At 47.4% G+C, this 12880-nt stretch overlaps 1 protein-coding gene across 3 annotated transcripts in view; it reads right to left on the bottom strand.

Annotated features, from left to right (window-relative positions):
• Window positions 1–8738, bottom strand: part of NEDD4L (NEDD4 like E3 ubiquitin protein ligase) — a 339881-nt gene extending 331143 nt beyond the window's left edge. For 2 of the 3 annotated variants that reach the window (XM_034642727.1, XM_034642728.1), the window contains exon 1: window positions 8309–8737. In XM_034642727.1, the coding sequence (XP_034498618.1) occupies window positions 8309–8356 (48 nt within the window). In that variant the 5' untranslated portion in view covers window positions 8357–8737. Of the gene's footprint in view, window positions 1–8308 lie in introns of all 3 variants that reach the window. The other variant, XM_034642726.1, reaches the window with a different exon arrangement.
• Between the last annotated feature and the right edge of the window lie 4142 nt (window positions 8739–12880).

Raw genomic sequence — 12880 nt, 5'->3', positions numbered from 1 at the left:
GGTCCAGCTCCCTCCAGACAGAGCTTAATACAAAAGCCACATCCATTTACCCTCTGGCGTTATTAACAAACGGGGAGGACCGGGAGGATCGACAGCCGGTTCAAAATTTAGGAACGACCTGCTTGCGGTTCTGCTTGCAGTCAATGATCACACCCCAGCCTGAGGCACAAAGGGAACTGGAGGAGGATAAAAGGAAGCAAACGGATTCTCGGTTTTGCTTTCTCTTTAAACCTCACACTCCTTCCCCTTTCCAACCCAAACTGACAAAGATGAAGTTGGCACTAGACTAACACCGAAGATGAATCACTTATTAACTGAGAGAGAAAAAAAATGGAGCGGGGGCGGGGGGGTGGCGGGGAGCAAGCACTGGTTTTCAACAGACTCCAGACTCTGGTTCTAAAGGTAGTTGGGAGATTTGGGAATAAGTATGTGGAGCTTTTAATTGCGTGAGATACACAGGGAGAGCTTACTCAGCAAATTCTCTAAATAGCTTAGGCTTGCTTTTGTTTTGGGGGGGGTGGGGATAAGAGGGGGGATGGCACCAGACTAGAATAACTTCCAGTATTTAAAAAAAACAAGACATACTCATGTAAGTGAAACTGACCCATTCAACAAACATCTTCATATAAAGAGGAAAAATCCGAAGAGAAGATCATCGTCTTCTCCATTACCTCTGACCCAAGCCTGTCTCCGTCAGAGTCCCCAGGCTAACACAGTTGCCAAAACGTCCATGGAACATTTGAAATCCTATAGATCACTGAACAAAACTAGGTTTGCGTTTCGAGACATTAATTCACAACAGATGTGCCACAGAGGCGATCTGGTGGGACTTCCCGCCAGACAGGAACGTGCTGGAGACCCTCCCCGACGGCAATGCTCTCCTGCCGCGAAGGCGCTTCACCCCCGCACCAGTACGGCCTCACCGCACGCTCCCAAAGGCACAGTACAAACCACGATCCACAGCTGTATCCACGGAGGACGAGAAGGGCCAGGCCTTGGATGCAGCTGGAAAGTGCAAACCGTGCTAACAGAGGCCAGACCAAGACTCACAGGCACAAGTCAGCCCTTGTCGCTGCACCACAGGGTCCCCACGGGGATCCGCGGGAGGCGGCCAGTCACGCACAGAGGCAGAAAGAGCACACGGTCTCCACCCAGCAGACAGAAGGCAGACATGTTCCTGAGTCACTCATGCAATCCATCCAAACTTCACTCCGATGTGCCCGGGAAGCTTCGGTCCACCGGAGCGTGGATACATCGCAGGTGACAGGACACCACCCAGACCAGCGATGGCCCCACTATCCCCTTCATGGGACCACGATCCCTACGAGCCCTTCCAAGTTCCATCCTGGATTTCACATCACAGCGTCTTACACTAAAAACAAAGTCACTTTTCCAACGCCTGGGTGGCTCAGTCGGTTAAACAGCTTCAGCTCAGGTCATGATCCCAGGGTCCTGGGATCCAGCCCCACATTGGGCTCCCTGCTCAGCAGGGAGCCTGCTTCTCCCTCTCCCTCTGCCCCTCCCTCTACTGGTGCTCTCTAGATCTCTCAAATAAATAAAATCTTAAAAAAAAAAAAAAATTCCTAAAACACAAAGTCACTTTTCAATGGCCCCTTTTGCTTGGTGAACAGGAGGTTTAAAAATACAAAATCTCTCAGTGGATGCCTGCCTGCCAAGAAGTCACCCAACACTGAATTTGATGACAGCGAGAGAATCGGAGAGTCTCACCATTATACTTGGCAAGTTCAGATCAATACAGGACTCTGGAGTCAGAGAGAAAAAGTCACCTAGAGGGTCGAGTTTAAGCTAGTTACCCCAAATATGCTAATGGAATATAGCTTTCCTCACCTAAAGGTATTACAATAATAGCCAGCATTCAGGCCACTCAGGTTCAAAACAAATCATTACACCTCTAACGAGGTCCTACGTATTCATGAAATTAAGTGTCCCAGATCTTTCCACCGCTGGTTTTCTCTCTGCTAGAGCCTGAGCCACAGTCTTACCTCAGGAATCAAGAAGCTCTCCAGCAATCAAATACTCAGGAGTGGTGATAATTATTAGTTCTTCCTCAAAGTCAACGACAACAATTCCAGAACAGTCTGTGCAGAACTAGCTTTTTTTTTTTTTTTTTAGAAGTCCCTATGCACCCAAGAACAAAGGACGTGACCATGGTTCTCAAAGGAACTTTTCTGTGTGCGTGTTTGTGGGGTTTTTCCCCCCAGATCCAAATGCCTGTTCCTCTTCCAAATTTAATAGCCCCTGGATAAAAGGATGTTTCTTGATACTGCTCACATTGACAATCACCTTACATGTTTTTACTAAACAATTTTTTTTTTTTTTTAGTTTGTGGGGAAATACTGGTTTCTAAATCTAGTTTCTTTTACTTCACCTCTAAATTCAGCTCTCATTTCTATATTCCACCAACAGGCAACTCCCCAACCAAGAGGAGCATCATGAAACAGTACAAACATTGCCACCTATAGTCAGAAAGCGAGATATATTTGCTTATATGGTGACCTGGAAGAGAAACAATACAAAAACAGAAAGTAACATTTGGCTACCCTTCTCATATAGCCTTCACCAATCTGACTATCCTAATACTCATTTTCATCATTATTCATGTATTTTTTTGATCCTCTTTAATATGGATTGTCAAAAGGATAGTTTATTGCCAATAGATCACTAAGCCAAAAACACTTCAAAGACCTACAACATCAAAAACACCTGAAAACTCTTAAGTTAAAATCTCATTTTGCTGCTATTCATCTAGGACCCAAAATTCAAGGGCACCAATAAAATCTGTTCAAACAAACCTTTTAACTCAAAATAAAAATTTTAAGATGATCTCAATCTGTCAAAGAGAAACTGATTTGTTTCTTTCACCAGTCACATACTACCACGTTTCTGTGTTAAGTAACTGCACGATGCAGGAAGGAGGGTAAACTAGCAACGAGCATGAAGTTTCTTCCCTCACAAAGAGTGCAGACAACTTAATAGCATCTCAAAAGCATTGCTGCAATAATGTGTGACATCATTCTCTAACGTCAGGGATTTCTTCCTGGAGATAGGCTTGGTGAAGGCTATGAGAATATACGGCAAGCATACTGATGCTCCCAGTATCAGGAAAACAACTTTGCAAGGAAGTTTGCTGGAGATGTGGGTCCTCACTGCACTGAGGAGACGCCCAAGTATCATTCAACCACGTCTCTTTAAACTGTGTTCTGCTATGGTAAAGAAACCAGGATGGGCTGGGGACTCCTGTTCTGCCAGTCCTCGCCCCTTTGAACAAAATTATTTTTATTTCTTAAGTTAAGGAAACTGCTTTTCAGGAATGACATCATTTAAAACCTTCTGACGTAAGAAAACCGAATATAAATTAAAATGTCAGTTTCCACAAATGCCTTAGAGCCTTTGAAGAAAATAAAAATCGAATGAGAGTAGAACTTGAAGACAATACATTATATTCACCAGGTTATAAAATCGCTTTTAAATGTCACAGTAAAACCTAGACCCTTTGAGGGTTTTTCTTAAATGTTAGCCATCACAGTGCAGACTGTAACTGGAATATGCTCGCGTCCTAGGCATAAAGCACACCACGCAGCACGGCTAGACTCGGTTCAAGCATCCGGAGCTGGAAGAAATGCGCTGGTTTTATCTCCCTCTACAAAACAGCTGTTCAGAATCCACCTTTAGTCCAAACAATATCTTAACTAATTTCCAAAAGCAATCTTGTGATCGTTTTGCACAGCTGCAAAGATAGCATGCAGGGTTTCAAGTAATCTCTTGAAAATACACACAGACCACTTTTTAAAAATTAACGACTACCCTGAATTCCTTACAGATGGCTACTCAGGTGGTCTAGCTTGTAGGCTCCCCGCGTCTTCTCTGCCAATGCCCAGTTAGGAGCATTTCCCGGATGCGACCCCTTTTCTCAAAAAACAGAAAGGCAGAAAGAAACCTGACCAGCAACTGACTCAAAAGTGTTGAATGACTACCGTACTAAATCTGACTGTCCAGGGGCATCCCAGGTTTCTAATGAGAGTCAGGAATTCCAAAACACCCTGAAATAAGGATGGTTCACAAAATTAATGTTCTATCATAGTGCAACACCAGTTTTTTTGTCTTAGCGGTCCATAAAATCCTGTTGCATCTTAAAGTTGACAGCATTTTCAAGAAAATATACCTATGCCAACAGTTTAACCTTACAGGTTTGTTAGCGAGTAAAAGGAACCCTAAAAGAATAAGGAGGAGTGGGGGTACTAGCAACTACAGCACAGCTATCCCATCTCCAGGGCCACAACGTGGACCCACTAATTGTTGGCAGGTGAGAATGGAGCCCCAGCGAGGTCAGATTTTTGCCATTTTCTGAAAAAATTTCCAAGCTTTGAAACACAGTAGAGACCATACTAAGCAAGCCTCCTGGTCGATGCAGACCTAGAAGTCTTCCATTTACAACTTCTGACGTTTACCTCCACTGCAAATCAACCTCAACAACCTAGCTCTGAAGCCCTTTAAAGACACTTGCACTTGGAATGAGGAAGAACGCTGAAAACTAGTGCTATCAACAGAATGGAGTTCAAATCCTGCCTCCGTCACTTCCTGTGTGTCCTTATGCAGGTCACTTAACATCTCTGAGCCTCCAGTCCTCATCCGTCAATCTCAGCACCCCTCCTAGGGGGGGTCCTGAGGATTAAATGAGACAGCAAGGACGTAAAGCCTTAACTCTGCTAGGTGCAGAGTAGGCAATATGAAACATTAGCCAACTAACTATTCTTGTCTGTATAAAACACAGAGGGAGGGTGTCAAAGTACTATCCCAGGTCAGCCTGGCCTTCATTTCTATACATCTGCCTCATTGTAACCACCCAAAAACTGCCACATCTAGTAAGAAAGCTGTCATTCAGACTTGAGCCTTTATTTCCCCCAGAAATCTTTTCAATAAAGGACACCTTTCTAAGACGTTGTAATAAAAGACCTCAGGAAGTTAACAATAACATTCCCAAGTAAACTGCCCAAATGTGCTGCCGACTGCCAAAAAAATAAAATAAAAACAAAAAGCAAAACAAAAAACCGCCAAGGAACCAAGCCAGATGCAGCAACTAGTCCAACTGCTCTGATTCCAAACCAAATCTGAGGCTGGGCCCTGCATCACAAGTTCTGCTAATTTGCTAATCTCTCTAACACCAAAGTCCGTCATCTGACCGCAATTTCAAATTTGGTCTCCCTAAGGTGACCTGACTTAAATCAGTAGCTATGAACGCTACCTCAGCCAGAAAGACACAAAAAATAAAGTCTGTGCACTCACACGAGCAAAGCTCCTATTTAACCCCTTTCATTCGACAAGCTGGAGGGACCTAGGAGCAAGGTCCTGTCTCAGCACCCCACCCAATGCTCCATCACCAGCAGTACTTAGAGCGAGAGACATCCTGCGGAGATGGGACAGGACACTAAGCGCACTCCAAATACACAATGCTTTCCATCGACTTCCAATGAAAACACTGACTTTTTCTAGGTATTGGTGCCAACTTTGCTCAGAGATGTGTAAGGTAACTCTTATGTAGCCAATCACAGTATCTTCAGGTGCGATGTTCCAAAGCACCCGCAGTGTGCAAACCGAAGTGCACTCATTTAACACGCCCTGGAATACCAACCCCGCCACCGGTTTCAGCAGCCGGTCTGCTTTAAGAGCCCGTGAAGATCTCTCATGTTTTCTTACACTGACTAATTCAGGGGGACAAAACAAGCTGCGCAAATTCAACAATTTGTTAATATTCTACGAAGGCGTTCTCTGATTTTCCAAAGGCTAACCTGACGGTGCGAAACCTCCCATAAAAAGCAAATACCACAGAAATGTGAAGTCATCAAAACAGCCCTGCCTTATTTTTTTTTTTTCACTGAGAGGAGAAGCTGAAAAAAGACAACAGATGTGACTGGGGAACTCAACAGTACTCGCAACATTGCCATCACTCAATCAAGAAAATGTCTTCTCGGGGCGCCTGGGTGGCACAGCGGTTAAGCGTCTGCCTTCGACTCGGGGCGTGATCCCAGTGTTGTGGGATCGAGCCCCACGTCAGGCTCCTCTGCTATGAGCCTGCTTCTTCCTCTCCCACTCCCCCTGCTTGTGTTTCCCTCTTTCACTGGCTGTCTCTATCTCTGTCAAATAAATAAATAAAATCTTAAAGAAAAAAAAAAAAAAAAGAAAATGTCTTCTCATCACCTCGTGCTGTTCCCCCACAGCCCAACACCCCTCTAGCAACATACAGGAGTGAGCCCGTACACACACACACTCCAATTCTGTGTATATTCTATCCTTCACTTTCACACTGGACACCAGTTAAGATCTGAGTTAACTCATCTAAAGAGGCAAGATGTATGCTAGATAGATGGTGACACTAGATATAAATGTAAACAAAGAATTAACAGGGACATGCGTTGGACTCGTTTATCCAGCTGAATTTCCGAAAGCACTTGATGTATTTTTCTTGAGCGCGCTATTAAAAATCATGTAATTTAGAACAAGAGAGACCAGAGCTGAAGTGCAGCTGTCTTCCCCCACAATACCTCAAAAGCCCTTTGTTTAGGAATGTCTGTATCTCGGCACCTTTCTAAAAGCTCACTGCCTGCCATCTAGGGCTGCTAATTAAACGGAGAAGTACAGAATGAAAGGGAAAGCCTCTCAAAGGGTAGAGGAGCTGGGGAGAGAAGCCTGGGAGAGGAGAACCCCCTGGGTGAAAGAAACAATATCCTGTTCACCCATCCCCAGGTAACTGCACCAAAAAGGGAAATTATTTTACAGGAGCACAGCATGGCAAAATAATCGAAAATGTAAATCACACATTATTTGCATTGTGATCATTCTTTGATAAACTACATACCACAGCAAGCTTTACCTAGCCCTGTAAAGAAAGAAAAAAAAAAGTCATACCAACACTCTCCCCACCCCAAGGTAACTATTTCATTACACACTTACAAAGCACACACACGCACACAAACCCCATACCAGGGCAAGAAAGCTGGTGAGAGAGAAGCCATAACGTGGGCAGGTCTAGATAATAGCCTCTCCACTAACCCCACCCCCAACACCAGAGAAAGAGGGGACCTCAGAAAAGAAAGGAGAGGACGAAAGAGAAAGCCAGAAATCCTTGAATTTCCAGGCATCAACTTTTCATGAAATGCACAACCAGGATAGGAAATACCTCCCTGCTGAGTAATGCTCCATGGGTTGTAAATTCACCTCTCGAAAAGGGAGCCAGACCTGAGCGCGCACCCCGCCAGATGGCAAACCCCTCCTACCTGCTCCATCCAGCCTGCCGGTCACGCCGCGCCAGCGACAGGCCTCCCACCCCCCTTTTTGGCAGAGCAACACACCAATAAGAGCCGAGCGTGGCTGGTCGAGAGAGGGCTAAGCAGCGATGTAGCAGGATCGTTTCCAAAGGGGGGAGTGAGAAACCGCGAGGAGAGAGTGAGGGTAAAAACAAAGCTCTTTCCTCTCAAACCTACAGCCTTGGGGGCGTGGCTTATTTGATTTGCTTTATTAATAAAGGGGATCAATTGAGCTTTTGTCTCTCCACCTACCCCGGAGATGCCGGGCTTTGAATACTTGGAAGGGGGGAAAAAATGACAGGGCTGCAAGCTTCCTCCAAGTTTCCAGTAGCACCTGCCACCATGCTGGCCGTCCTCCCCCACCAAAAAGACCCCGAAATCCACACTCCTGGTTTCGACTCTGCAACCCAGCTCGAGCGTCTTGCCCACTCTGTGATAAGCACACACTCATCAGAGCACTTGCCGACACTATCACCGGAAAGTTCCGGGGGGAAGGGGGTGGAGAACAATTCAGGTTCCTCCGCGGCCCCGGGCTCCCCCGCGCGGCGCGGGCCCCCAGCCGAGACCCAGACGTGACACACATCATGGACTCCCGGGCTGCAGGGGCGAAAGGCGGAAAGTTGCCCAAGAGCCCGGGAGACGCGGCTGGGAGAGGAGGGGGACCAGGGGGCTACAGAGGCGCACGCGCCCTCCTCCCACCCCCAAGACTGGGGGAAGCGGCCGAGCGAACCCCGGCTCGAAGAGCGTCGCGCCGCTCTATTTACAAACAATGCACTCCGCTGGGGGTTAGGGGGGCGCGAGCGCCGGGCAGATGGGCCCGAGCACCAGCCCCCAGTCGGGCCCCGGCCACCCGGCGCACCCGCGTTTGGGGTTCCGCCGCAGGCGCGGGGGACGCGCACCCCGGGGGTTGGCCCAGTCCCCACTCCCTGCGGGCGCGGGACAGGAACTCCCCGGGGAGTCCCAGGCGGGAAGGGGACGCCGCTCACCTCGTCTTCCGAAAGTCCGTAGACCAGCTCCCCGAGCCCGGTCGCCATGGAGCCGGCGCCCCGCGCGGGCTCCGACGCGCTCCCGTGCGGCTGGGCTGCGGCGCGGGAGGCCGGTCTTCTCTCCTCCTCCGCGCCCGGCCTGCGCGCGTCCCGCCGGGGGAGCCGCCGGACGCCGGCAGGTGAGGGAGCCCGAGCGCGGCCCGGGCCGCTGCCTGCGCCGCTTCCTCCCGGAAGGCTGCGGGGCCGTGCGGGCTGGCGGTCCCGAGAGAGCGCCGTGCAGCGGGCGGCGGCGCGGAGCCCGCCGGGCTTTCCCTCCCCGTTCGCCCGGCCGCCGCTCTCCGCCCCTCTCGAAGCCTGCTCTCGGATCTCCGGAACCCGGCTCGCCCGCCCCCTCGCTCGCTCCCTGCGGTCCCCGTTCTCTCCGCCCCGTCCTCCGCCTCCTCCCACCCGGCGCCCCGAGGGGACCCTCCCCGCCTCGCCGGGGCGGGCACACGTGCCCCCCAAGCCAATCACAGGCCGGCCTGGGGGGCGGGCCACGGGGTGGCAGGGTTCTGCCCCCACGCCCACCCCACCCGCAGGCCTCTGCAGCGGCGCTCTGGGGCTCACCCGGCCGCGGGGCGGGTCTGCCCGGCGGGGGGAAGAGGAGGGCTGCGGATGCGGGCTTGGCCTGCCGAGCTGACCCACCCTCCCCTTCCAGCTTTCCCTCTGTTTTGGGGCAGGGGCGGCCTGGGCATGGGGGGTGGGGGGAGGTTGCTGAAGGCATTTAACCTGAGGAAGGAAAAAAAAAAAAAAATCTCGCTCAGTTCATTCCTCTACCCCATGGTCTCTTTACCCAGAGCCCTGAGCTCGCCGTAATTGTTGAAGGGGGAAACATGGATGTTTCTAGACCCCTTTAAATTCTTGGCAAGCTCAGCCAGCCGGACTTGGCTACGCTGTCAGCTCCCCGGGGCCGAGCCGCCTGGCCCGGCCGCCTGCAGGGGAGAGGCTGCCCCGGTGTGGCCGCGAGTCGCCACTGCCTGTGTCAACCTTAGAAGGCACAAAACCAACACCGCGCCCGCTCTGGGTACACACCCACCCACGGGGAAACAGCGTTCTTTGAATAAAAGGCAGCTCATTTGTGAGCTGCAACGTGAAATATCAAACTCAAGCTTAAGGTTATCCTCTGCATATGCAAACCCTTAAGACGTCTTATTAGCCACCGTAGGATTCTTCCCACATCCCAGCTACTGTTTCTTCTATAGCAAGCGGTTCATTTTCATCCTTCAGATTTATAGGAACGCCAGAGACTACTTCAAATAAGTGAAAGAAATTCATCCCTCGACTTTTTTCCAGGAAGCCTTTCCTTAAATTTAGATGGTAAATGCAGTTGCGTTTTTGTTTTTGTTTTAAGCAGAACATGCCATTTTCCTTTGAAAAGAAACCTCGGAACGTCTACTTTGGACTAACAGGATGCTCTTAGGATTTCTCAAGTAAGCAAAGGAGAACTCACGTGATCCATAAGTATCGTTATGCCTGTGGCCAGCTACTTTACTAAAATATCTGCTGTAGGGGCTCCTGGGTGGCACAGCGGTTAAGCGCCTGCCTTCGGCTCAGGGCGTGATCCTGGCGTTATGGGATCGAGCCCCACATCAGGCTCCTCTGCTATGAGCCTGCTTCTTCCTCTCTCACTCCCCCTGCTTGTGTTCCCTCTCTCGCTGGCTGTCTCTATCTCTGTTGAATAAATAAATAAAATCTTTAAAAAAAAATAAAATAAAAAAATAAAATATCTGCTGTAGGCCCTGCTAGATCGTTTTCAAGAGAAAACGGGCATACCCAACCTAACAAACTCTCCTTGCCTCCCCCAGGACATTACATTGGCCTAAAACAATGTGCCGTGCCTATAATGGGTTTCCTTTCACGGCTTAACCCCATGAAGTCAGCACGGTACTCAGAACCCTTCTTGTCTACAAACGGTGCGCCATTAAATCAACGGTACTTAGATGCCAGAAAAGCCCGACTGCAGGGGGCGGGGGGAATTAACCTTGACCGAGGAGCATAGAAGACCGCTCTCTCTGTTCATTCTTTCCAGGCCAAAGTTTTTCCACCTTCTCAAACCTAGGTTATTTTTCTGTTGATAAGTAAAAGGTTCTCTAACATACACACCTGTGCATACACATGCACGCACACACACACACACACACCCCAATGTAACATGCTCTCCATGGTGGCTGTGACTCCTACAGGATTCCCCACTTCTTTACCCTCGCTAGCCAGGCCTTTGTCAAGATTTGTACCCTTTGGGGGGGGGCAGTAATTGATTTTAAAGTTTTCTAATAGAGAATTGTAATTTCTAATTACATAGGACACCCTTCCTACATCCTGGAGGTGCGCAGTCCCAGCCTTTGTCTCTGGGAGAAGCCGTAATTTCAGGGAACTCTGAAGGGGTGTCATACTTGCCTCTCATCCTGTCTTCATTGGTCCTACTCCCACGCCCCCACCCCAACAGCCTGCATCACTGTCTTTCCCTCAGGGATGGCAATTAGAAACGACAATATGAAACTTGCCATATGTCATTTATCATAGGGGTGTTTATAAAACTGTGATCCATAACGTCATTCAATGGCCCCTGGAAGAAGACTCAAGACGTTTCAGACCTAGGAAGAAAAGCTTTCTTTCTTCCAAGGAACTGGTAAGCTTTTACATATGGATGACAAGAACAATTTCAAATGATTGTTTTTCTATTTACTTTGGCCACCAGGAAACTCAGGACCAATTTTATGGCCTTGGGCCATAAAAGAACCTATAAAAAATTAAATCAGTCCCCTTTGTAATTACATACCGGCTTTCCCCCGATGCCGTGGTTCTCTATGCTGAATGCACATTGTTACCATCTGGGGAGCTTTAAAATCATCCAGGGCCCAGTACCAAGTGCTTAGTTGCCAGCATACGAGACTATGATTACATTGGTTCAGGGTAGGAGCACAGACATCAGTAGTTGCTGTGGTTTCCCAGGTGTTGCTAATGTGTATTTTCTCTGCCAGTGGTTCCCAAACCTTACTGCACATAGGAACACCTGGGGAGGTTTAAAACCATTATTCTCTACCTCTCTCCTCCATACACTGATCTAAACAATGTGGGGTGTCACATGGGTATCAGGATTTTTAGAGGCTCTCTAGGTGATTCTAGGCACAGCAAAATTTAGCGATCTCTAGCCCAAATATTCCTGCTCCTTACGTATTTTCTATGATCCTGATTTTTAATGTAGACAAAATTGCATATCATAAACATACTCAAATCCTTTGTGGAAGGAGATGGGATGTAAACAAATATACTTAATGTGACTACTATTGCTTATCATTTCTACCTGCCCCCCACCACTCGGAAAGTCTCAGAGTAGCAATCCACAGTTTTGGGGGGAAGGGGATAGTGTGGGGAAGACAACCCTTAAGAAATATTTGGCATTCTCATCCAAAGCCAAACTCTTGTTGCATCCTCCAGTCAGGTCCCCATCTAGCCAACAATTACAAAGAACCTGACTTGTAGGTTGTTCTCTAGATTTCGTGTGTTTTGTTCGCTTTGGAGGCTGTCTTTAAACATCTAAGATTTGATACTGTGGGTGTTTGGTAAATGCTCTTCGTTGGGTCATCAGAAATGCAAAATTAGCAAGAATGATTTTAAAGTACCATGGGTGATCACAAATAGGGAACATTTTAATGTTAAGCCTCTTTACTAATTGAGTTGGTTTAGCTAACTATATGTATCTTAAGCCTGAGAAGTACCCAAAGCTGAATACATAGCCTCACATATTTGCATACATTTCATATAAAAAACACTACATTTCGCTCTTCAATTTTTCGGTGACTTGCGTTCTTTAAAAAGCCCATGAAACAGGCCTTTTAGAGATGGCCACGTACCTGTAAAAACTGGTGTTATCTTGGAACTTAGCTGCATTCATTGACACACAGAGAAAGCGCACAAATTTAAGGTGTTTATGATTACAACGGAAATAAACCATGCTTGAAACTGTTGAGGAGTATAAAGGTGGGTAGCAAAGATAGGGTTGTAAATAACTAATCTTTGTGTCTAAAAATAGCTAAGCTTTTTAAGAACCACATCTTGGAGAAAAAAAAAAAAAGAACCACATCTTGAACACCTATGTGCTCTTCTTTCTAGAGCTCCAAAAATATCTGAGACGTAGATATCGGATTCCTATTTTTTACCCAGTGTGACTAAACACTTGCCTCTTACCTGGCTATATTAGCTATTTTCCTTTCTAAATATTTCTAAAATATCTAGATTTGTTTCCACATTTTCACTGTATTTTTCCCTTACTTTTAAATGAATCTTTTTATTGAATTGTGCTGTTGTTTTCTTATATTTGTTTCCCTCTCCCAGTTGGGATGTTAATTGTTGCATTTCTATTCTTTTATTGTTTACTTTTAACATTTTATGTGCATGCTTAACTTAACAAATCGAAAGTATCTTAATCCCCCATCTGAACAATAGAAGAAGCTTAAAACACTTTTTTTTTTTTAAGATTTTATTTATTTATTTGACAGAGAGACAGCCAGCCAGATAGGGAACACAAGCAGG

This window comes from Ailuropoda melanoleuca, chromosome 14 (assembly GCF_002007445.2).
Source record: "Ailuropoda melanoleuca isolate Jingjing chromosome 14, ASM200744v2, whole genome shotgun sequence".
NCBI lineage: Eukaryota > Metazoa > Chordata > Mammalia > Carnivora > Ursidae > Ailuropoda > Ailuropoda melanoleuca.
The sequence above is the reverse complement of the archived record's forward strand: the minus strand, read 5'-3'. Positions and strand labels throughout refer to the sequence as shown.